This window comes from Sinohyriopsis cumingii, chromosome 1, assembly GCF_028554795.1.
Source record: "Sinohyriopsis cumingii isolate HCF-2022 chromosome 1, ASM2855479v2, whole genome shotgun sequence".
Taxonomy (NCBI): Eukaryota; Metazoa; Mollusca; class Bivalvia; order Unionida; family Unionidae; genus Sinohyriopsis; species Sinohyriopsis cumingii.
In genome coordinates, this window is record NC_142961.1 from 150,243,572 (window position 1) to 150,271,164 (window position 27,593).

The following is a 27,593-nucleotide window of genomic DNA, read 5'->3' on the forward strand; positions in this document are numbered from 1 at the left end:
TTCATCTAAAATCTTTATTAAACTACTTCATCCAAAACTAAAAGACATTTGGATTTAAATGCCCAGTTAACAACAAAATGTGACATTTTAACTTCTGTTATTTATCACAGAAGAGTACCTGCCACCATCTGAAGTAACAGAAACATAATCTTACCAAAATTACACTGCACTGTAATCTGTCCGTACATTTGTGTTCAATCTGATTTGTTAAAATTTCACACATACTGCATTATTTACAGAATGTATCAAAATATGCCATAAGTTTGAAACTTTTTTATTCTTCTGTCTCATGTTTCAGAACCTTTTGGCCTTGGCCCTGGACATTAAAAATAATTTAAAGTAAAAAATGGAATTCTAACATTTTGATCAAAGAATGAAATCGAAAGCAAGTTTTAAATCAGATGTGAATTATTTTCTGATCTATGTATAACCTACATGTAAAATATGCAAATAAGTTTCCAATTCATTGCATTCTTAGACGTAGCCAGTTCTAGATCTCTTTTTTTTTTTTAAAAGTAGGCTAAAGAAATGAGCCATGTTGTCATGAGAGTGAAAAATTATAATATTTAACTAGTGTTTAGCTATGGCAGGTACTTCATTATCTGAAATATCATAAAAAGTTATCAACTTTACAAGTATCACAGATTGTGGATTGTACATAACAAAAAGCCTCAACCTTTCAATTGATGACTTAAGGGTTACAATTTACCTCTAGGCACTGATATAAGTGAAAAAACATGGAAGAAAATTCTGTTACATTCTACATTATATCCTATGATTTGATTCAACACTAACACACAAAATGAAATATTTCACTGGATGTTTTACAGCAAAATACTCTGTCAGCTATTTTACAAGTTCTTAGCTGAGTCAAAATTTGCAGTACCATATCTAGAAATATGCCGAGTCAAAATTTGCAGTACCATATCTAGAAATATGCTGATTCAAAATGTAAAGAAAACTTAAGACTAAAGATTGTTACTGTATTACAAAAATAAATACCGACTATGCATAAATTACCTGCTTTAAATAGTTGTTTTATGTGGAAAGTGTAAAACTTCTATATATACAATTTTACTTGCTTATAAGTTAAGTCAACTGCAAAATGCACAGACCCAGACCTGCCATCACATAATATGTCAGGGTCTGTGCTGTTTGTTAGGAGTAATCAGTAGAACAAACAAGAGAGACCCTGATCTGCAGGAGCATTACGCTATGGTACATCAAGAGCTTTTGTTGTTAGCAGTTTGCCTTGACTTATAGGTGAGTATATATGGTATGATGCTATACAGGTAATCCCTCCTTGAAATAGGAAATAAGCAATCAACCTAAACACTAAGTGTGTTATTGTGCCACACCTTTTACATATTCATCCTTTACTCATCCATCATAACAGCTTCATTGCTGATGATACATATCTAAATGTTGCTTACAAATGTTCAAGACTGTAAATAAATCCAGCTGGCATTTTCTCAGTGAACAAACTAATGGATAGATCTATCAAATGGTAACAATTTAAGCACATCTGTGTATAGAAGGGTAACAATTTAAGCACATTTGTGTATAGAAGGGTAACAATTTAAACACATTTGCGTATAGAATGGTAACAATTTAAACACATTTGTGTATAGAATGGTAACAATTTAAGCACATTTGTGTATAGAATGGTAACAATTTAAGCACATTTGTGTACAGAATGGTAACAATTTAAGCACATTTGTGTACAGAATGGTAACAATTTAAGCACATTTGTGTACAGAATGGTAACAATTTAAGCGCATTTGTGTATAGAATGGTAACAATTTAAGCGCATTTGTGTATAGAATGGTAACAATTTAAGCACATTTGTGTATAAAATGGTAACAATTTAAGTGCATTTGTGTACAGAATGGTAACAATTTAAGCACATTTGTGTATAGAATGGTAACAATTTAAGCACATTTGTGTACAGAAATGCTTTAAACTGTATTTTAAATGTTATCCCTCTTTTTAATAAAACCCTGCAGAAGAGTGTTTACCTTACACAATTACATAAACATCGGTAATTCAGGGAAAAAAAATGACATAGTTTATACTGTTCATTCTCTGTATGTAATGATTCGGTCCTTGAGAAAATATGTTACTGTGATTATTATGTATATTCAAATTAAGATAAACCAGAAAATAGTGACTCACGCTAAACACTTTGACATTTAGCATCGTTAATGATACCCATTTTACATATTCAAAAGTAATTAAATATTAAAGATTTTCTTATACATAATGGAGTGTATACTCAATCTTGAATTCTTAATCATTCATATAATCCTAAAAAATATGCTTTGGTTTCATGTGCTTGTATTTTGAGGTTGGCCCTCAGTTTGGTGCTGCATTTTTCGAGCATGTATATTCATGAGAAGGGAATCATAATAGAGCCATAATAATACAATAAAGATTTTTAAAGTGTTTCACATGGGACTGTCATTTTTACAGTGCTTTAACTGTGAAATGTTATATCCATATACATGGCTTTTTTTCAAAATGTTTATGTATTTGTCAATATCAATGACATTGGATATACACATAGTAAATAATTTATACTGGTATGATTAATGTCAGAATTCGTATGTAATGGTAATAAAATTTTCAAACAAAATACATCTGTGTAAAGTCATATTATCATTAAGAAAAATGATAAACCAATAAGTTTTACCATCAAATGAAAGTGTCAACATGTACATGTACCAGTTGGTGAAGCATAAAATCACTTTTATCTGAAATCATCTTTTTGTTTAATAACTCAGCTGTTTCCTTGTGATTACTAATTTTGCAAACAATATCTTCAAGGCACAACAAATTTACATATGATTTGTAGGTATCACAGGTTTGACAGTGTCACAATCAAATCCTTGTTACCAGACCAAAGTAGATCAGCTTCTATTACACTGGTAATGACACTGGTTTGTTCACTAAGTCCACCATTAACAGAAAAGTCTGCAACACAAAATCTGTGGTAACATCACACCATGCATGAATAATCACACTGATTATGAATAGTACATTTATTTCACATTCAATTTTTTTGTCGAGGCTCACAAGTTATCTTTGCATTAGAGCATATTGGTACTCTGACTTCTTCAAATTTTCATTTGTAGCTTTGTGCCTAAATAGACCTTTTATTTTTTTGCCTGGCGATTTTTTGTCATTTTCACAACAGTCAGAATTCGAAATGAGCACAAGAAAGATTTACTTCAAGCTGTACTCAATCAAGAAAACTGGTATATAATGATATCTCAAGGATATTCCTAAATTATTTAGTAAAGAAAAAGTACAAAGCAGAAACATTTTTTTTCTTTAACTGCATTGAACCAGCAACCTGTGATTCTAAAGTACCGATTATGAATGAGGCACGATTATCACACCTTTATTTCCTGTCATGTATGTTAGACCATTCTTATTTACTGATTACAAATCACATGTGATTGTCATGCTTTTGTTACCCAGTGTCTTTGCTGTTATGCATTTGTTATTTAAATGACTGCCATTGATTATCTGACTTCAGCATGTCAGGTGATAAAAAAACATTATAGTTAAGTTAATTTTCTCAGGTGGACCACTCAAATCAAATGCTATAACAAATTAAATGTTGCAACATAATAGCAAAGCCTTGGAATATAAAATAATTAGGAATATGGCTGGGAAATTAAAGTTAAATGTTCTAACAGAAAACATTGCATACAAGTATGTAATAAAGAATCTTCACTGTAATAATGTGAAATGCTATGTACACAAAAGAATTGGCACTACAATTAAAAAAGCTTTCTGGGACAAGGTCTGCAGTCATAGTACTATACAATATATATGAACAAAAGCTTGCCTTTATATTAACTGCTGTGAAGAAAATTGGCACTATTATTTATTTAGCTTTACAGTATTCCATCTTAACATATACCAAGGACAACACGTGAATTTTAAATACTCTTGCTCCACAAAAATGTTTCCATGAAGCGCAAATCCTCTTTATAAGCCAAATAAAAGATTGTTAACTTAGGAAAACCTTAAATATAGTCCCCTACACATTTTTTCATATTGCTTATAATAAAGCTTATGACAGATCTCATATCACACACTTCTCCTGTAACAATTATGTGCTAACAAGCTGGACAATTCTGTAGATAGCACTCTATGGCAAAAAGCACATTAAGTAATGTCAACATTATCTAACAAGTGTGTATGTCTAATGTAAGGCGAGTTGTAATATCAGAAATGTTTGCTTCTTGCTACAGAAAGCTATGTCTATAAAAAGGTTACAATTCCACTATTTTTAAATAGCAACTTTTATGTAGCAAATAAAAAATATATGATGTACCTTAAAGAATATGCTGGACTATACATGTCTTTTTTATAATTCTATATTTATATTCTATATTTATATTCATTGCTTTTTTATACTTCTATATCTATATTCATTTTTTTATGCTTCTATATGTTTATTTCTTTTATAACCTTTTATTTTATGTTCATGTCTTTTGTATACTCTATATTTTTGTTTGCTAAATAGCATATTATGGTCAGATCTTTATATATTCTATAACTTCTAGATATCAAAATATACAAACATTTAAATAAAAATGCATATGAAATAAAAAAAGCCTTTTAAAGAAGGAATCTGCAAAATGTAAATAAAAGATATACCTATGCATGGTAGATATTACAAATTTTTTAAATGAATGAATACAAAGTAAACTAAATATCATTATGTTCCTGTCATCTTGAGAATATCAGCATTCCCATGTCATCATTCTTATCAAAATTGTCAACTGTCTGTAATTTCTAATGAAAAACAAACATGGTATACACAGACTAGCTGTAACATTCAAAGATATGTTCAAGAATTCATTGTTCATTCTACGTATATTCTTCAGCACAATATAGTAATCCATGATCTTGCAAATCTTATGCTATTTTATTAAGTCTAACAGTGATGAAAATGAATGAGATATTCTTGCACGTTCTGATATCAAATACATACTAAATGCATATTACACCTACTTCATAAATAACAGGACAGAATATAAAACTATTTCATCAAAAAATGTATCAGTGTGGAATGTAACTTAATAGAATTACTTTTCTACTGAAGGGTGCTGTGTAAATCACCTTCAGGATGGTAAAAAGGGGGCTTGGAACTGTTAGGAATGGGAAGGTTATTTAAAGGTCACTGGCCACCTATATTGTACAAACGTGTGATATTATTATAGTTATAAACAAAATTCATTGGTTATGTATGCACACCACAAAAATGTTTAATTAGACTTAAAACTCTGCTTTATAAAATGAAAAAATGATTCAGCAATCTCCGTAAACAATCGGTAGTTTCTGCGTGTAAAACTGGATATGACATACATTTATCCCTTCTATTCAACCTAACCATTCATGTGCTTAATTTCCCTATGTAAATGTCTATGTGATATAGCGTACGATCATGCTTTTTACAGCAAATATGGTGCACTGTGTTGCATATGGATGTAACCAAAAGAGTGATGATGGGAAAAAAGCGTTCTTTCATTTTCTGAAAAACCATGTTTACCAGAAAAAATTTAATCTGTGGGATCGAATAGGGGAGGGATGGGAAAGTTGTATCATTTATGCTGGATTATAGTGAATTTGGCCCAAAGACAATTTGGTCCAACTCGAAATACAATTCGGCCAAACTTAACGATAGTCTGGACTTTCTTTTTCTTCAACAAAAAAGTCGATGCTATGTAAGATAGGTATTAGGAGGAAAAAAAAAACTAAATTTAAACAAACTATTTTGATATTCTTTGAAAGAAAATAATCATACTTCGTAACATACATATTTATGAGAGAAAACACAAACTGCCATCTTGCTTGTTCTAATTAAAATATTTATATATATTTTTTATGCTAAAAGATATATGCATCTGCACAACAACATTCTCAATTTAAATCTTCCAGTCAAATTATCAATAATCATTTATAAAATAAAAATACGTAACAGATAATATTCTACATAATATGTATACATTTTGCTAAGGGTAGTGTACAAGAGATATTATAACAAATATACCTAATTTTAGGCTTCACATTGTAACACAGCTGCAGACAATACATACTAGATTAAACATGAGAGAGAGAGAGAGAGAGAGAGAGAGAGAATAATGTTGAGCATTTTGTCAGTATTTAGTTGCTGCAATATGAAGCTCTTACCAGTTAATTTTTTATTTTTTTATTTTTCAAGTTGTCTTAGTGTGTGCGCATGTAAATTGAAAGCTTGTCATTAGTGGTCAATATCGTCAATAATATTTGCTCCATTATTCCGTACAAATTAGAAAAGAAATAATTTTGTGTTTAAATTTGTGCCCCCCCCCACCAGTACAAAATAAATTGATAAACATACACTTGTTTGAAAATAAAATGAAAGAAATTAACCTTGCACAGTTATCATATATTCCTTCATTTTTCATCATGTGAAAATTATTTTAAAAAAATATATATCCACAAACTCCGTATATGTAGCGGATGCTGGCTTGAGTATGCATCCTTAGTGTAGTGTATATCATTTATGTCAAATAACAAAATCGCAAATGAGACGAAAGTATCACCTGATTGCTTGAAGGCACCTGCCATTTACACATGATAAGTTACTTATTGCAAACTGACCCAGATTGTATTGTATCCAGGTTAACTATAAGGCGGTATCTCGCAAATAGTATCCAGGTTAACTGTAAGTCGGTATCTCTCAAATAAAAAAAATAATTATTTTAAAATGCATTCAATGTGAGTGCAAATGATAATATTTTTGCTAGCATGGGTTACAAAAGTATTATTAAAGCAAGTTATTATTGTGTATACTATTTGCCCTGCAAACATCAATTATGATTACATATGGCAAACAAATAGAAGCCCGGGTGATAAACACAACTGGCATGGAGCAATAAACTCATTGTTTAAACTTACCGACAGGATACCAAATACATAGGTCATTTTATTACAATGCAAACCAACCCCGGAAACTTGACTTTGGTATCTTTTTAGTGTGCCGATTTTTTCTTCTGAAGTTGGTGGATTCTTTAAGTGTGCCGGTTTATTTCATCTTTTTTTTAATATAAAGTCTGTTGACACATGGAAGCCAGCATTGATTCTTTTTACCTGTATTAACAGGAATTTTCAAAATAAACTGAAACAATGGAACAGTTTTGAAAGCGACACAATCTAGTGCATCCTGCATGCATACCGATATATGGCTGAACAGTAAATTAGTTTTCATTAGTTTCATCTAAATATTCCCCATCCATAGTTTATAGTGTTTTATTTTTCGACAACAAGAAGCATGTACTTTGTCTTGTATGAATAAATGTATGTCATTTCTGGTTGGCGTCCTCTATAGGTGGGAAATTGTAACTAAGGGGAAGTAACAGCATTGTACACTTCTATTTCGAGTAATTAAATTATTATTTCTTCTTTACACTTGATAATTTTTTTGTTCTTTTTGTGCAAGTATAACTATTTTTAATCATGTAATGCAAATCTGATATAAACAGGAAAATGTTGGAGTATGGCTGGTGACCTTTAAGAGAAACACTTGCCTTCGGCCCCTCTGAGGAATTTGGATGAAATAACACAGTCAACTTTTACCAAGTTTTGTTACAAGGTTGACTTTCTAAACCTAAATATGCCCTCTAACAGCTGTTTTGGGAAGAAAGAAACAACAACTTCCATTTATAAATTAATTTTACATGTAAGATATTCTAATTAAACATGATAAATTAATTATGTAAAAAAAAAAAGTAATTATAAATAAATCATAAAGAAACTAGTTGCTACTGTTTATCTAAACATATTATCAGTGAATGTAACTAGAAAATGATACAAAAGACATTATCAACTGAAGGTTAAAAAAAATAACAATTGATATATATATACTTAAACTGTTGCAATCATTTTGCAAGAAATCAAGCAATCTCAAAAATTTGAAATAAACTGACACAATTGGCGTATCTATATTTGCTTTACAAACGCTTTAAATTAGTTAATATGAAAACTACATTCAAATTTAAAATACAATATTTTCTGTACAACTCCATGAAACATAAAGGACAATCTCAAATGTTGGAATTTCCATCATCCTAGGACATCATGGAAGTCCAACCTCAATAAATTTGGGTCATGTCATTCGGTCAATTTTTCTGTCATGGTTTAAGTATTATAAAATGTTTTTATTGATGCTATAAACAGAATTTCCCATCTGCATAACTACTATTTGACCAAAAAAAGTGTACTATACAAAAGAAAGCAAACTGAATGTAAAACTGAAAAAGAATGTTTTCCCCTGACTGCATTCAATTTCAAAAGAAAATCTGCATTTTAGCCCATGTTAAATTTCAAAATAGATACACATAAGTGCCACAATTAATTTCAAAGATTCTGTCATCTTTTTGTTCCATCCACTTATCTACAGAATGTGAAAATACATGCACTTTTATCTATGTCAACAGTGAAGGTGTCTGTTTTAGTATTGTACAATGTCTATATGAGACTATTACAACTAGTCTAAGTCTATCAGTGTCTAGTTTGGTATTGTACAATGTCTGTATGAGACTATTACAACTAGTTTAAGTCTATCAGTGTCTAGTTTGGTATTGTACAATGTCTGTATGAGACTATTACAACTGGTCTAAGTCTATCAGTGTCTAGTTTGGTATTGTACAATGTCTGTATGAGACTATTACAACTAGTTTAAGTCTATCAGTGTCTAGTTTGGTATTGTACAATGTCTGTATGAGACTATTACAACTAGTCTAAGTCTATCAGTGTCTAGTTTGGTATTGTACAATGTCTGTATGAGACTATTACAACTAGTCTAAGTCTATCAGTGTCTAATTTGGTGTACAATGTCTCTATGAGACTATTACAACTAGTTTAAGTCTATCAGTGTCTAGTTTGGTGTATAATGTCTATATGAGACTACCACAAATAGTCCAAGTCCATCAGTGTATGTAATATACCAGATTCTGCAACAGCTAGCCATATGTTAAAGTCAGTGGAGAACTATAGTTATAATTTAATGTCTAATAAAGTCACTAAGACCTAGTTCTCTTCTAATGGGGACATAGCTCTTTCCCGGGGTGAGTCTGCCTGGTTTTTGATGTAGGTATCTTCAAAATCATCTTCATATCTATCATCATCGTCCTTCACACTGCCTGTTTTTGACCCATGTCGAATAAATTCCTCATCCAGACCAACACTCCGCAGTGTGGCATTAAATTTCTTCTCAGCTGCCTTCTTGGCATTTGTCTGTAAAAGACATGTAAAAATATTATTAAAGCATTTTTTCAGAATCAACTTTAAGTTAGAAGAAGCTAAAGCCATCAAACCAGATTGTTTAAGTGTTTTGGAAAGTTTTCTTAAAACGTTTAATAGGAAATTTCATCTTTAACTCTAATTCTACTGTGGCCCATCAAGCAATGAGCAAAAACATGAAACAAGAGCCTTCAATGTGCACACAAAGTCAACACTTTTCTAAACCTGTCAATAATATTCTAATCCTATCAAATGGTTAAGTTTTTTTACATATGACGGATCACAAAATTATAGCAAACTGTGCATTGTGGGCTTGAAATTAAATAAACTAACCTCTCAGATTCAAGGAAAATTCTCTTCCAACAAATTAGTATAGCTATTTTATTAAAACGGATATTTTGCATTTAGAAAAGTCATGATGACTAATGAAGAGCTTATAAATACGCAGTGATATTGTCATGAAATTGTGTCTGGGATACCGATTTAAAAAAATGTATCTCATACAGTACAGTTCAAAAGGTGACTCACTATGCTCCTTGTCTAATCTCATACATTTGATAAACACCAAGCTGGGTGATTAGATTGGTGACCCAATGGGCTTCTTGACCAATTCTATACATCTGGTAAACACCAAGCTGGGTGATTAGATTGGTGTCCCAATGGGCTTGACCAATTCTATACACTTGGTAAGCACCATGATGGGTGATTAGATTGGTGACCCAATGGGCTTCTTGACCAATTCTATACATTCAGCAAACACCAAGCTGGGTGATTAGATTGGTGTTCCATGGGTTCTTTGACCAATCCCATTCATCAGGTAAACAAAAAGCTGGTTGCTAAGATTGGTCATCCAATGTACTGCCTGACCAATCCCATACATCAGGGAAATGGAAAGCTGGATGATTAGATTATGAACTAATGGGCTCCATGACCAATTTCACACATTTGGTGAACACTAAACTGGGTGCTTAGAGTGGTGACTCACTGGATTCCTTTACCAATCCCTTACACTAGGTAAACACCAAGACTGGTCAGCTGGCTTTTGAAATTTCTGTTATGTGATAGTTGACTGGCAGTTGTCGTGCTAGGCTGAGTTTAAATAACAACTTTGGTAAACATAACTGGGTCTACGGTACAAACCTGAGACTCTTGTTCAAAAAGGAGTGGCCTCTTGCTGATTCTCTCCTTCATCTCTCGTAATTCTTTCTCATATTCTTCTATTCGAGCCCGTTCTGCTTCCCTGCAAAATAGATGATAAACAGTCAGAACTTAAAACTAAACATTGTTATCATCACAGCAAACTAATTTCTTCCTCATTTAGCCTAGCGATAAAGAGGCTCAAGTATGAACGACTTTAACAAAGGATGACAGGCTAAATGGCCCCCACTTTGACAGCTGTATCACAGAGCAAGACACTTTCCACTACAACTCTAAGGTCCACCCAACTGCAGGCAGTGAATCAGCAGCCACATTTGCTTTCGGGAAGAGTTTCTAACAGCTGCCTTCCTAGCAGCTTGAAAACAGTAACTTTCATAACTATCCTGTGAACCTGTTAACTTAAAAGAACTATGCTATTTTAACAGTTGCTGGTCTGACGCCCAGCAGGTTAGAAAGTTAATGCTTTAATGTAAATATTGTTACAACTCTAAGTGTTAACAAAATTAAACAAAAAGAAAATGAAACAAACAATTTAAGTAAAATCAACAAGCAAATTTTTTTCCCTGCAATACAAAATGAAAATTCAAAAGATACTTACAATATTATGAGTTAAATTAAAGGTCCAAAAATATACAATGCCCTGAATTAATTCTAATAGTCTTGAATGTCCTGATAGCACAATAATCCAATCCACAATGTCTTTCAATGAGTTCACAATAATGCATTAATCAAGAAGTCAATGAGTAGTAATTCCAATGAATATTTTAAATAATAAATAATTCCTCTTGAATTGTATGATTTCAGCAACACAACTGTAAACTCGGATCATAATTGGATTCCCACACACTTGTCTAAAACAGGAATGAATTATTTATCAAATCCTTATTTATACACATTTTCACTTGACCCGTCATACAAGAAATTGAAGCAACCCAATGAAAAAACCTATTCTAATTGTAAAAAAGACTGACCTCAACTCAAATGCTATGGAAACATTCATTTCACAATATACAATCATGGACAAAAGTTAGTATATAATATAAATCAAATATACATAAATATATATCAACTTGATCTTCTTGTGGAAAGGAAATATACCATCAACTGTTAAACTGAAATGCATGTGTTCCTACATTTAGCATCCTCTTTGGATCGAATAAGGCAAATGTACAAACATAATTTTGATTGCTACTATACCTCATTATAATGTAGGCATTTACAGACCTCAGTATAATGTAGGTATTTACAGACCTCAGTATAATGTAGTTATTTACGGATCCAAATCCTTCATAATAATCAGCACTCTACTGAACTTCCTGCTGTAATTATCATTCATCCAGATATTTATCAAGACATGATTACCACAAACACCACACAATATCCCCACTCCATATTTAACAGTCCTCTATGTCTCCATGGCTGATTCTGGATATTACTAACCAGTGGAAATTGACAAGCTGGACATCTGGTAAAGGGATGTGAACTGGAACTAAACTTACTATGCAGAAACCATTATTTTCTTATTAGACTTACCATGACTGTGACCTCTGACTTCTAGACCCCATAATCAATAGATTTCTTCATGACCCTAAGTGAAAGCCATCATAACATCATAAACTTTGGTCAAGGAACTTGCTTCATAATAAAAGTTATTCTGCAAAACCTATATTTTGTTTGAACCATAAAAAATTAACTGACCTTTGACCTTTTGATGCCAAAATCAATAGGCCTTATCCATGATTTAATAGCAATCCCTATACAAACTTTGGTCTAGGTACATCTTTCAAGAAAAAAAGTTATTATGCAATAAAACATTTTACTTCCGTTAGTTACAGTGACCTTTGATATTTGTCCTGCAAATCAACTGTTTGCTTCTTACTCAATGTGCAAGTTATCCACATACTTTGGTGATGAGTATATGGCTGAGAACTTAAATTTTGTGTAGAAACCATTTTTTTCTTTGAGTTAAAGTGACTATAATTGACATTTTTATCTCCACACTGACAAACATATTCCTTACCTTAGGTACAAGTGCTCCAAAGTTTGTTCCAAGTATGTGATGTGATACAGAACTAATGCCAATGTGTGGAAACCATTTCTCTTCTTAGAGTCGCAGTCACCTTGACCTGTGACCTTTTCACTCCAAGACTGATAGCTTCTTTCTTACCCCAAGTACAAGCTATTCACACAGTTGATACATATACATGTATGTGAATTCAAATTAATGTAATTGTTCAGAAACCTTATTTCTTCTTGCAGTCACAATGACCTATGTCTCTGACCTTTTGATTCACAAATCAACAGGCTACTTCCAAGCCTCAAGTGCAAGATATCCAAAGTCTGGTCTAGGTATAGGATTTAAAACTAATATTATTTATAAGAAATGATTTTGCTTCTTACTGTCACAATGACCATCGCTTTTAATCCTTTGACCACAAAAGTGGCAGGCTTACTCCTTATTTCAGATAAACGCTATATACAACGTTTTGGTCTAAATATGTGATGCAGAAAAGATGTAATTTTGCAGAAACGATTTTTCTTCTTTGAGTCACAGTGACCTTGACCAAACTAAAATGAACAGGTTTCTTACTTACCTGAAGAAAAAGCTACCTGTAAACTCTTGTGGTATGTAGTTATACCCCAAGCACAAACTTGCCACAAATGAGTTATGAGATGGAAACATTATAATTTGTTTCAAAAAATCAATAAATATATTAATTTTCATCTGGGATTTTTAAATCATTTTAACCAATTTTAAATATGTGATCTAGATTTAATGTTATTGTGCAGAAACCATTTTTCTTCTTTTAGTCACAGTGATCTGACCTTTTTGAAAGGTAACAGGGTTCTTTCTTTCCCCATGTACAAACCATCCACAAAGTTTGGTAACTGAAGAAGATGGACAACTTAAGCTACTGTGCAGATAATGAAAAGTCAATCAACAGATAAGACAGACAGACAAGGATGGATTGGGTCAAAACATAAAAAACTTTTCCAAATGGCAGATGTGTAACAAAAATCATGTCTCTCAATGTCCATATAAACAAGGCTTCATACGAATCTGAAACTAGTATAACATTTACCAAATCTGATGCTTAGTGTAATTATTATACTGTTTGGCTTTCCTGTGAAATGTCAATATTTCTAAAGAGTGGTGCCTACTTCCTGATGTCATACATGTGTTTCTATAAGCAAAATTAGTGCTAAAATGAATATCTGAATTTTCAAACAAGAATACTTTTTGGTGAATATTCTAACTGGAAATTGGTATTCAAATATACATATGCTCTTACTGTAGTCCTGCAAAACTGGTGACCTGACAGCAGCTGTAGAGAAACTATGCAGTGCTATCTAGGAACACTCTGAATTGAATTCCCATGACAGAAAAAGACACAATACAAACTCTATCAATCAACTGACTTGGAAAAGCTCATCTTATCAGGACTAGCTTTCATAAAACTTTTAACCTTGACTACATACTGAATTTTGGACATGCCATCATTTGGAAATTAATACAAAAATTCTCTAAATGGCCTAGTTTTGAATGTGCTGGTTATCAAATTGTATGGAGATATAAAACTTTAGGTTACGTAGATAAGTACATACTCAAAATATGATGTTTTCTAAAAGTGGGGCTAGGCTTAGACATACTATATGTTTTACCAAGTAGGAAAATAGCTTTCAGAATATCCGTCAGATAATTTTCCCATATACTGTTTTCATTAGCTATCACTAATTATGTAGAGACAATAATGGTGTCTACCATGGTAATGAATGGGGGAAAATTTCAGCAAACAATATCTCTTTTAAGTGTTTTTTAAAGTCTACATAATAATCACGTTGGTAATTATTTACCATATCGTGTAGAAATTCTGGCTTTATGTCTTCTGATTCAACCCAAATTGGCATTAATGATAATAATTAATTAATAATTGCAGCATATGAATATTAACTGGAAATGGGTAACAAATATCAAAACTGTAAAATCAAATATTTATTTCAGCACGAATTAAAACAAATGTGGCAACAAAAACATGTATTTAATATTTTGCCCTAATTATTCTGGAGTAATTGAATAATTACCTTATTTTCCTCTTTTTTTCCTCTGGAGTCTCTATGTGTCTTGGCGTGGAGTCCAATGTTCTCTCTTGGATATAACGTCTCATTTTCATCTGCTTAATTCTACGTCGTCTTTCTTCTTCTATCTCTTCTCTCTCTTGCTTAGTCAGCTCATTCCTCTTTTCTCTAAGACGGCAATAATTGGATTGATTAAATGACAACAATACTGACTAAATAACATATCTGCAATGTGACTTTGCATTGATTAAAAAACATGATACTGACTAAATAACATATCTGCAATGTGACTTTGCATTGATTAAAAAATATGATACTGACTAAATAACATATCTGCAATGTGACTTGGCATTTAAAGGACTAGTTAGCATATTGTTAATTTACCATGTTCTACGTGCGGTGGAATAAAATCATAAGAACTCTCAATACACATTTTCCATTTTTCCATTAAAAATTGAAAATATTCTGCTTTCTGTAGGGATCAAGTAAAACATTTATTTACCACCTGGTTGCTTTTCAACATATAATATGCATTTTGATTGTAAGCTTAACAAAAAGCAATACAGTTACAGCCCCAGTGCTGGACATCACTCTAAACTGCCACACTGCAGAAATCATAGCGATATGACTAAAATTGTCAAAGCTACACTAAAAATCCAAATCACACACACACACATTTTAATTTTAAATGCTGTGTGTTACAATTATTTTATATGCTGTATTACACTGATTTCATAAGCTGTGTATTTCATTGATTTTATATACTGTATGCTACATTGATTTTATAATAGTGTGTTACAGTGATTTTGTATGTTGTGTGTTATATTGATTTTATATGCTGTGTGTTCTCACCACTGTGCAATAGTATACGTACACCTCTCCCTCGGTAACTCACACACAATGGGGTCCACAAACATAGACCGCACTATAAGCAAGGGCGTGAGTTAACGAGGGACCTACAAAGACCGGAGGGGCGAGGAGGCTGTGGCATTAGGGAACTGGGCTGTTTAATGACTGAATCCTCATTTTACAATCATGTCAATAATAAGTTTTTTGTTATTCTGTTTAAATAACATTTATTTTCAAAATGTCCATGTGAAAGATCATTCCAACTGGTTTCAACAACCATCACGTATATGCGGGAAAAAAATTGTTTTCTTAATTAGCCTGGTTCCTGTAGTGGTGTTTAACAGTATCCTGGTAAATCGGGAGTCCACAGAGCAGGGAACTAGACTAAATGTTGATACACCACCAAACAAGATTCCTTTTTTCAAAAACATGTGACATTTGTTTCGTGAGACAATCATCTACATCGAAACTCAATTTTTATATTGTTCAGTTAGTACAATATTTATGTTGTGATTTCATTGGAAGTAATAATGAAACTTCTTATCATCCTTGGGGATATCTCTAAGTGCCAGTTCAAGAATTCTCTGAAACTCGCTTGCCCACAATGGTCTGTATCTGTAAAATCAAGCTCTTTATTTTACAATGTATTCATTTCGCTTGGCTGCCTTGTTATCTTTGATCACAGTTACGAAAGAGTCGGTTAATTTAAGGTAGTTTATATTACATACACAATAACATTTATAACAGTGTTCGATTGATCAAATGAAGTGACTTCACTGACATACGACTGGGGCCGCTAGACTTTAAGTTGGTAGGATTTTCCTGTCTTTTAACTTTTCTTTTATTTCACCTCCTTTATTTGATTCAAAAGACACAATTAATGTGATAATACAAAGGAGGCTATCTTTTAATTCAGTGCAACAATATAACAAATACTTCCACAAGTCAGTTATCAAAACACGGCTGGCACTTAATTAGGTTCTCAGAGAAACACTCGTTGATATAGCTGTTACGGTAGATTGACACATTTTATATTTAATTACACATTGCATTTATGATGATTACACTTAAATAGAACTAAAAGATAGAACTAGAACACAAATTTCAATTTTTAAAAATTATTATTTAATTTGTATTTATTTATTAAAGTACTGCCTCCAATCAGCGTAAGCGACATTTTCATTTGATATTTCATAATGATGATCAAAATTTCCAGGTCCTATCTACTGTTTCCGATGATACAACAAGCGATATATCAAAGTTTCTGTTACCAATTTTGATCGCAATTTTCTTCAAGTTCAACAAATAGGGATACATTTTTGGGGTATCATCAGGGCATGAGTTATTGAGGGAGTGGTGTACTCTGTGATTCAAGAATGGGTAGAGTTTTAAGATTCAAAATATTCATTCCAACCGCACATTAAGTAACAGACTAGATGTACATGTTATTTTATGGTAAGTAAAGTTACTATGATGCAACGAACCTTTACTTGTTCCATTAAGACATGAAGTTGTCACTAACATAACCAGTGTCCTTTGCTGCCACATCAATTTTAAGAAAGATCCTCAAACTCTCAGTGTAAATAGAGGTGTGTATCTTTATCATCATAAAAAGACTACCAGATACAAAAAAACAATCTCTAAAAGACAAAGTAACAAGCCATAACCTCAAGACTTTCAAAAACAGTCCATTACGGTGCAAGGAAAAAGACAGACATACCTCTCTGAAGAAACAAGCACCTGTTCCTCAATTTGTAACAATATCATGTTTATGTGATTGTGGACAAGCTTAGAAAAATCTAAATATTCCAAATAAAAAAACTGAGAAATGTTGCACACTGGACAAGACTTAGCTGTTAGAAGTTAAAACAGCGGACATAACTATTGCTAAATGAATCAAAGCCTAAGTGTTTAATGAAATGTACCTCTCCATGTAATTGTGAAAAAGTGGTAAGCGATCAAAACAATCCATAAAAAACTGAGATTCAGTTGCACACACAAGATTCACACAGGAGTCACTTATTAATTTACACCAAATAAGTGAGATAACTTTACAAAAATTATTAGAGCATTACTGTGGAATGTCTACCTCAATGTTTCCTTGAAGCAGAAAACCTTCATCCCTAACCTGTTTTTCTTCAGTGATTCTTATTTTTTTAAAAACCTTTATAGTCCATGAGGCTAAAATGTTTAAAGATGTCTGGCTATTTGCACTGTTTTCCAAACAGGGTCATATAAATACAGATCAAGGACAAATGCCCTGCACAAGATTTTGAAAACAGAAATCCAACATGCCAAATTTCTTGAAAGTCTGGGAGGCCAGGATACAAAAAACTGTAAAATCAGTTTTAAAGATGTGATCCCAAAATCAGAAACTGAAGGTCATGGAAATAGGAACCCTGTGATACTACATTTGCATGGATGAAATGTCCAGAGAACCAGTGTCTATTAACCTATGGTTAAATCTTCCATTCTTCATTCCATTCCACCAGAAATCAAAATAATTTTTCAAAACTGAAAGACTAGATATTCAACACATAACGGTCAACATTTCATTTATACTCCAAGATGAACAAGTAACATACATGTACCTAGAGAGGAAAATCAATGAAACCTTACTGTTGATGAAATGCATATTTTCATGCAATAGTAGCAATAATACAAAATATTACATCAAAACCTGAGAGACTAGTTGTACACCCAAGATATAAATAAAAAAGGAGATACAACTCTTGTAATCAGAGTCTCATGGTAGAACAATACAAACATTTGAATGTAATAGTTTAAATTAAAATTCAACATACCATCACAACAATCCCTCAAAAACTAAAGGCAAGTTATACAAACAAGATATACATAAAGAAGTCTGTTACAGTCCAAAATAGGACAACTTTTTCAGATACTGTCAAAGCCTCACAAGGGACAAATGCACACATCTTCATGCTATAGTAAAACAAATCTAGCAAATTACAAAACAAATTTTCACTAAAACTGAGCAAATGGTTATACACTCAAGGTCTGCACAATATTATCTCAATACTCATGGTACTATTATCACAGAGAATGATGGGAACCAGTCTAGAAATGGGTGAACATAAAATAGAGTATATATGGGTTGGGCTGGCCAGCATTGGTTGATAATGAAAGTAAGATTTTAAGAAAAATAAGTTTTTCAGAGCTTATCCTAGCTGTAAGTAAAAGAAATGAGACATTGTTTTATTGATGGAATTTCAGTACTTTTTCATACTCGAGTTTGGAAAACTAATTACTAATATATGCATCTGGCTCATTGGCGTGGAATTGAAAGCATGTGTTTCAAACACAAGTTGATCCAGATAATGCTGCCTGTCATATGGTTTTCTCTGTACTGGAGCTGTCATCAAGGATGTGTCTATACTGATAAATATAGATTTCATCCCGAGAATTCAGAAATTTAAAGTTATTCTATTTTTTATTCTCATGGTGTTTTCAAAGGTTTACTAAGGGAGCTGAATTAGTACTGTGAGTCCTATTACTGCCATAAGTCAAAAGGGAGATAACTGTGTCAGAATAAGGACAGCCTCACTGTGGAAAAATATGCACACTTGTCAGATGGGTTGAAAAGCCTACCAAATACAACTATCCATCAAAAACTGTTGACACTATCTGATTGCACAGATGAATATATATTAGTCCTATGTTCCTGCAATTTATAAATTCAAGTTCACTTTTCATTTATATGCAAACAGATTCAAAAACTCTCTGGACATAAAGGATGTTTTTACATTTGCTGACCAAAATTAATGCTTAATATCTTCTCCATGTTTGATGTGAAAAGGAAATCATGCCAAAAGTAGCAATACTTACTTGACCCGACTTGATCTAAGTGTGGCACTCTTTGTTAATTTGGACGGAATGGAATCCAGTGATAGAGACATATGTCCTGTAAAAAGGAATAAACTTATATGATTGTGAAGTATGGAACTGTACACATTGTCTTGCTTAGAACAAGTACTGTCTAGTATCACATGTGAAGTATTCTTGAACAGTTTATTCAAGTGATTTACAAGTATGCAATTTGCATGGCTCAAAATTAGCAGCAGTTTGCTAGTCCAATTGTTGGTTAAGTTTCAGTTATTGCCAGTCAGCTAACCTGAAGAATAATTAGTGAAGATACAGTAGGACTAGTAAATTTTTCAAGCTATTAGTCCTTCTGGCAACAAAGAAACTTGTTAAATATGAGGCTTGCTTTGCCACAGTAATACCTCAGCATACAAAGCACAAGAGCCCCTTGAAAGGCCTGTCACTCTAATGGCTGAACAAAAAGCTCCAGGAATTCAAGTCAAGACCATTTCTTTCTTTTAAATAGTGCTGAAACCATCTTTGATATTCTTCTGTGATAACAAGATTTTCAAAATTAGCAGCTACGGAGCACATATTGGATATCAACTTTGGCAATATTTTCATTTATGACAAACAATGCATCATAAATAGTCATCTGGTGGAAACCCCATGTTGATATGACTTTTCATTCTGGTGAAGCAAAGATAACATTTTCAAGATGGATGACATTGTGGGCTTTTTTGTTATAAGATTGTCACCATTTCTATTTAGCATGAACAAGATATCTTAAGAAGTCTTTTGATGAAAGCACATTTGATCTAAAAGTAATGATAAAAAAATTTCAAGATGGCCATTTTGGCAGTCTTATTAGAGGTCATATCAGCATCATTTTAATTTATAACTAACTTGACATCATGAGACATTTTTCTGAGAAAACCAAGCCCCCCCCCCCAAGCCTTGGGGAGTGAGCTACAGTGGCTCAGTGGTTATCATCCTGGACTTAAGGCTGAAAGGGTGAGGGTTCAAATCATACCACTGTACCAGCTGGAATCAACTGCCAGGGTGTGCCCTTGGGCAAGGTACCTTACTCAACTGCCTCAACACTAAATAACCAACTTGAATGGCAATGCCACAATGCACTAATACAAACCAATGATCACGGTCCATACTTTAGAAAGTGAAGTTCTTAAGCAAAACCATTTTTCTTCTTTCAGTTAGTGACCTTGACCTTTGACCTTCTGCCCCCCAAACCAAGAATCTTCTATTCTGACTAACATGTAAGTAATCTACAAACTTTAGTAAGCAAAAATGCACTCTGAGCAAGTTTAGAAGACATCATCCCACCCCAAAATGTCAGAGTACCCTCAAATTTAACAAATCTCCATATCACATCATTACAGGTACATTTTTATTCATTCCAGAAATAAACTGTGGGACCAATGGTCAAAAAGTGGGGTCATGTAAAAAAAACAAAACAAAGGGGTTACAAATATCTTTACATTTTTCTTGTTTATTCAAAATATCTTTACTTTTGGGATCCTTTTTATGCACATATGGGCAACATAGAGGAAACTTTCATTTGCCAAAGATGAAAATATATGGCAGAGCCTAAAATGAACCCTGTAGGGGGACCGAGGTATAATAAATGTCCCCTTGACAGCCTGATGATGGTGCAATGCTGGTTATGGTTCATGATTGAGAACCGATGTTTTGTGAACAAACCATCTTTCTTCTTTCACTTTAGTTACCATAACCTTTCATGTTTTGACTACCAAATCAATAGGCTTCTTTCTTACCACAAGTAAAAGCCATGCACTAAATTTCATCTAAATGTGTGAAGTAGATTTAATGTTATTATAAAGAAACAATTTTTCTTCTGTCAGTCACACTGGTCTTGAGGATTGATCCTTTGTCTCCAAAATTTACAAAGTTCTTTCATTTTGTCAAGAAAATCCAACCTGTAAAGTTTGGTGAATGCAGATATTGTAGAACAGAAGTTATCATGCTGAAAAGGCAATATCAACTGAAAGACAGCTGGATAGACAAAGCAATGGACAGATAGACAGGATCATTGCAAAATATGCTCAGGAAAATGTCAGGCATACAAAAACTTCACACACTGTACATTAATAGCTACATAAATGTGAATGATATTCTGACTTTTCATAAGAATATAAAATTAGAGCCTATTCCATTTGAGAAATAGGTTCAGTGATATTCAGGTAATATCTATGTTATGAATTATGTGATACATTCTTCATGTCAAACATCTGAGATTCATGCTCAGCAAAAGCTAGGCCTTAAAAAGATTAGGCCCCTGTCTAAATATTCCAGTGAGAAGTTAAACCAGGTCACTTTGGTTAGCATATAGAACTGAAATATTTTAAGCAGGTTGTGAATATCAAATCTTTGACATAGACTCTTTGACAAATTTATTTAGTAAAGAAAAGTGTCCTTCAGACAGACACATGCAAAGACATCTTACTGTATAAGGAAACACTTTACTACCATCATCATAAAAAGAAACATGTTTCAGATCAGTATGCATAAAAAGCAGCAATATGTTTTTAGTCATATTCTCTTGAAGATGTCATATAATGGCATCTTGTCCTATATTCTACCAACCACAAACCAATATCAGTATTAAAACAGATAATATCTCTTTGTACAAATATAAATATGGTATAATTATAGCTGCTTTCATATCCACAATCAATGGGATTTCTCTTTATCCCCATAAGTCAAGTTCCTGGCTCCTACAAATGCTTGACAATTTGCTTTCGTCTCCCTAATTTTGCAAAAACTGCTTTATAAATAGCATTAGGTTTCAAAGACAGCACTAATGAGTGCTGAAATTCTTTTTTTTTTTAAAACAGAATCAGTTCTAATGGTTGTTGTGACTGATCCTTATAATAAAGAAATACATATGATAAAAAGTAGCTAGAATTAGAAAATACCAGTTCATATTTCTAGGACTGAAATCTGTAGCAGTAAGTAAGAGTCAAATTTTGCAAAGGTTTGCATAATTTTTTTATGTATTTAAAATGTCAGAATCCAACAGATATAAAGATAACAAGGACAAATTATCAATCTATGAAGAAGGGAACTATTACAGTGAACTGTAACTGGCTTATCTATAAGCATTTAGTTATTAACAATTTACCTAAAAGTTGGCCCTTCTTTAAGGTGTAAAGATTCCGGATTTGCCTAATGTCAGGCATAACTTGTGTATGCACATATGTCCGATATAATTTTCAAGTTAACTACAAAAACCTTGAGACATATCTAGGTCATTCACTCACTGATAATCCAACTACAGTATTTGCTAACCCTGGATAATCTGACCCAGCATCAATTTTAAATTTTGTACTGAGAATTTGTTTTGATTTTCTGAGCAAAGGGGTTTCAGTTTAATGGTATAAAAAAATGAGGTTACAAAGAAATTTGGGACTGCCCCCCAAAAAGTGATCTTTAGCAGGTTCTGGCATAGCAAGAGTTTAGATCTGAGGTGATTCAATATTAATTATGTGTAGAAAAGCAGTGTAGTTTATAGCATATATTGTGTGGATAGCTCTTTCAACACTCTGATATCTGTGTTGACATAATGGAGTTTGTGTGTGGCAGGCATCCTACTGCAATATATTATCAAGACAGCTTCATAATTTCTCCCATTTAAAACAGTGCTCCCACTTATGCAAAATATTCCATAAATTATGCAAGATGATGCAGGGCATGCTCACAATGTGCATATTATTGATGTAGAATCTATCAAAAACAAGAGTTTTGAGTCTTCCTCAGCTTTGCTGATTGCCACATCGTTTCTGTTTCCCTCCCATGCTAATTACTGTTAATTATTCCTCTAGGCCAAGTGTTGAACAACACTATGTGATAGTAATATGCTAGCTACCCTATTTAACTGTGTTACTGTCAGTTGATTGATGTGTCTCTCTGGATGAATATTGCAGAAAGCTCCATATTAATTAATACTGTAGTTCCATGGTATAATCAGCTCATGCTAGTGTGACATAAATAGTGATGCATAATGCGCATGCAGATCAGGATCTGTCCTGTTTTTCCCTGATGATTCAAAACAATCCACATCGACCAGTCTGCACTGAATTATGCGCCAACATATGAGTTTAATTCAATAGCAGCTATGTGCTTTACTATCCGAGGCACTACGGTATTGTATATCCTCACACAATTAATATCAACCATCAACACTGACTCCTAAAAGTCTTGGATTTAACATCTTAGGGTATATGAACTGACTGTAGGAGCTTTCCAAAAATGTTATTATTTACTATGACACAATGAACAAGTCTTGGAAACATTCATCAATGTATTATCTACCTGAGAATAATGAACATATAGAATGTGGTTACAGGTACTTAAACATAATAATTTTACCTATATTGGAAGGTTTAGCTCGTGGAGTTTTGAATGGCCATCTGTTTTCAGTCAGTTTTTCCTCATCTTTCATCATGTCCAAAATCACCTTGTCTTTCTTGGAAGGAATTCTGTTTGTGTATAGATTAAAGGGCTCGGTAACAGTTGCTTCTTTTTCATGTTTTCGCCTCATCAGTTCTTTCTGAAATTGCCTATATAAAGCATCATAATCTGGAACTTCATTATTGATTTTTGGCCTGTGTCGACTTTTTTTCTTTCCTTTCATTGCCTTTTCTTTCAGCTTTTGCTCTGTGGCATTTTGTCTTGCTGCCATGTTGGGTGGTAAAGAAGCTGAGCGAAGTAATTCTTCGGCACGCATTTTCACTCTAATCTGTCGATATTCCTCCTCTTCTAACATCTTGTCATCTATTGATTTATCAAAAATATGTTTAGGTACTGGGTTAGCTTTGAAAGTTTGTTTCTCAGTTTTATTTTTAGCAATTACATTATCAGAACATTCATGCACTGCTTCATGCTTTTTCCTGTCGTAATCTCTTTTTAAAAAACTGAAGGGCTTTTCCTGAGATTTCAAGAGCTCTGCACAGTACTGTTTAACATATCTCCTTCTCTCTTCCTTTTTCTCCATAATTTCCTGATGTAGTGGAAGATAGACATGAGCAGGAACGGGTGCAGCTTTAAATTTCTTCTGACATTCCTCTTCCTCAACTATCTTTTTTTCCAACATTTCTTTCTCAAACTGTAACTGAGTCCTTGTTTTCTTTTTCTCTTTAGTGGCTTCCCTTAAAGTCATCTTGAAAGGTTTGGGCACAGTTATTCTATGTTTCCATTCCATTTCCAATCTTGTATCTTTTTCTCTTTCTCTTTGTACCATTGATGCTGACGATGCCCTTCTCTCTCTTGGGGCATAATCTTCTATTGAAAATTGTTCCCACATATCCTCTATGCGTGACAATGCTGCAGACAGTTCCCGAGAACGGATTGGTTCTGACATGCTGGTCTCATCTGGTATATTATCTTCATGATCACTTTCCTCCCAAGACCTATGAGCTCCAATCACTGTCTGCAGCAAATTTTCATCAAGGGTTAGACGATCATCTTGTGATCTATGCACCGGGGCAGAACTTGGCCGAACCCGCATTGATGGCAATCCTGCAGATTTCATTGCTTGTGGAATGGGCGGCTTTCCGGTCAGAGGCTTTGGTGTACGACCCAATATCTCTGAAGCAAATGTTGGGTTACCCATTTTATCTTGAACAATATTTACCGGGGACTGGGATATCTCTCGAGAACCCAGGGCGCTCATTTGTTGAATAATATCACCTGATTCCCTATGACCGTTCATAGTGGAAGCAAAACGACCCGACTCAAAAAAAGAACGACTAGTAATGGGGGCACGGCCATGTTTTTCTCTGTAAAGCTGTTCGCAAATTTCCAATGTCTTCATATGCTTCTCTTTGAGCTCAGTAAGTTTGTGATAAAATTCTTCATCTGACAAGTTGCTAAGTTGTTTTGTAATCTCATCAACGTTGACTGCAAATATGTCCTTGTCCATCCCAGCAGCCTGTTCATTATTCTCATTTCTTTCATCTTCGTCTGCTTGTGCACAATAGTATTCATCTGAAAGTCTAACGCTAAATTGAGGAGACCTCTCGTGCACTAATGTGGCACATCCTGTTTTCGGATTTACTGGTGGCTTCACAGAACTGTTCGTCAAAACTGACAAACTATGGGCTGTTGCCATTGTTGCCATGTTTGACAGAAACTATGCTAGTACAGGGCTTAAGATGGTAAGGTACTTGATTGGACTAAATATTCAAAACATGCACAAATATTTTTTAAATAAAAATCGTTTGCATCACTTAAATATTAACACTGAAAATTACTATTAACATAAACTTTCTGAATTTAATCGGGAATGATTCTAACTATTACTGCAGAGATGGGCATCGTTTTCCTTTCAATATGTCATTCGAAGCCACCTCGGTTATATTTGTGAGGCCTATATGCCTAGGATGGCGCAGTAATTTAGAAAGAGAGAGAGAGAGAGAGTCTTAGCGCTACCAGTAATATCAGAAAAAAAGGTGGAGATCTACTTGTTGGTTTTGAAAAAAGGCAAATTAAAATCAAAACTTTAACCGCATCAGACACAAAACGTGTTTATATAGTAAAACAAAATACTACAAATAAGGGTTATTCAGGTTGGGTCGGCATGACGTCACAAGCTTAGCGACCTACTTTCCGCCATATTGCGGAGGTGAAAACAATTGCTTAGTAACAGTACAGTAGCGTTAGTTATGTTCGATATGCAAACCATTTTAGTTTACCTGTATTTTGTTTATTATTTCTGTTTTCTGTTCAGAAGTGCTGCATAGTCTTCTGTAAAAGCAGGATATAAAAAACGAATGTGTCTGTTGAATATTGTTATAGACGTAATATATGTTAGGTTGATAAGGGTGGTAGTGGTGTGTACGTGCACAGGAGTCTGACGTTTTATCAATAAAGTACGGTGAAATCTCAGACAACATGAAATCACCTTATCGGTAATATAAATGAACACTAGGAGTGCAAGCGTGACCACAACCCTCCGCTCGATTCGACTTTTCTCACGCGTCTTTTATAGCTTCAGAATCGCAAGAAGACTGAACAACTACATATATACATTCAAACGACAGTGACGTACGCATAACTCTCGGACGATCATGTCATGAATCCAATCCACCGAATTAACCTTTATTTTGACCACTGCGGTCACAAACCCTTTGTTAGAATCCACCAGACGGAAGTACCCCATTCTACCAATGTGTTTGATTGATTTTCTAGAGGTTGCCACCTGGTAAGATTATCTGTTGTTTCTACTGATATTTTTTTCATAACAGAAAATAATAGTGGAGAAGAAAATATAATCCTTATATAAGAGATGTACTATTTATTATGATGATGATGGAAATGATTGAGAGAAGAAGGGGAAGAAGAAGAAAAAACAATAAGAAAGGAGAATATATTACCGATAAGGTGATTTCATGTTGTCAGAGATTTACCGTATTTTATTGATAAAACGTCAGACTCCTGTGGTACATGTCACGTATATGTGTACACGACAATATACGCCAATTAGTGTCAAGGCAGTTTGAAGGCTGTTTGTTATATAGTTTGTGTATTGTACACTTTTCATTTATCAAATGAATATAAATGCAAGGTTCATAAGATCAGTTGGCCATTTTTGCAATGTCTTTCGTTTACAAAGAGACGCTGGATAGCGATGCTAATGCACGATATTTACAGAAACTTAAAAGTTTTAGAAATTAATGATTGTCCTTATAAATTTCAGCAAATATTTTGGTAAATTACCCAACAAAATGGCCTGAAGTGACATGGCCTGATATATTTGCAACTATCTTACAGATACACCTGGTAAGTTTGTTTTTTAACAAAATATTTTGTTGAAGTAATTGAACACCTTTTTCTCAAACCTATTTTTCTTTAATTAAACTAAAACAAAATCTGAATTTTTCAGTCGGTATTGCTTGTGATCCTAATTATTTTTTTAAAGTTCTCATTAATTTATATTTTTCCATAATTATTATTCTTTATTTCTTCTATTAAACCTTGATTAACAAGTACTAAAAGTTGCGTATTTTTCAACCTATGTACAGTTATCCACACTGCGTTTATGACAATAATTGCGAATCTTAGGCATATTTTAAAATGTTGTATAAACGTCACCCACACGTTTCTAAAGTCACTAGAACAATGGCGGTCGTTTTCGCCTCGGCGGTCGTAACTATGCACTGAAAATGCCCGGATGTGAAAAAGTGCCCGGATTCCCGACCCAACCATTTTGCGGTAACATTTAATGGAATAGTTTAAAATTATTACAGTGCAAATAAATGTAGATACAAGTATTGCGTAATAAATACCATAATAAAACAGAAACACAATACCACAATATACATAATTTGGATGTTAATAACAAT

At 33.3% G+C, this 27,593-nt stretch overlaps 1 protein-coding gene across 1 annotated transcript; it reads right to left on the reverse strand.

The window, feature by feature from the left end:
• Positions 1-25,370, reverse strand: LOC149808145 (protein FAM161A-like). Its single transcript, XM_089973844.1, has 5 exons — positions 23,620-25,370; positions 19,234-19,309; positions 14,545-14,706; positions 10,444-10,543; positions 1-9,297 (listed from the first exon to the last, which is right to left on the reverse strand). The coding sequence occupies exons 1-5, from the start codon at positions 25,367-25,369 to the stop codon at positions 9,091-9,093; spliced, it is 2,295 nt and encodes a 764-aa protein (XP_089829970.1). The 5' UTR covers position 25,370; the 3' UTR covers positions 1-9,090.
• Positions 25,371-27,593: the final 2,223 nt, after the last annotated feature.

Excerpts from the sequence above, each read along its gene's own strand:
- LOC149808145 (XM_089973844.1), bottom strand. The coding sequence starts at position 25,369 with ATGGCAACAATGGCAACAGCCCATAGTTTGTCAGTTTTGACGAACAGT. Across the intron at positions 19,310-23,619 it reads AGCTAAACCTTCCAATATAG|GACATATGTCTCTATCACTG; the intron begins GTAAAATTATTA and ends TCCTTTTTACAG. Across the intron at positions 14,707-19,233 it reads CTTAGATCAAGTCGGGTCAA|AGAAAAGAGGAATGAGCTGA; the intron begins GTAAGTATTGCT and ends TTGCCGTCTTAG.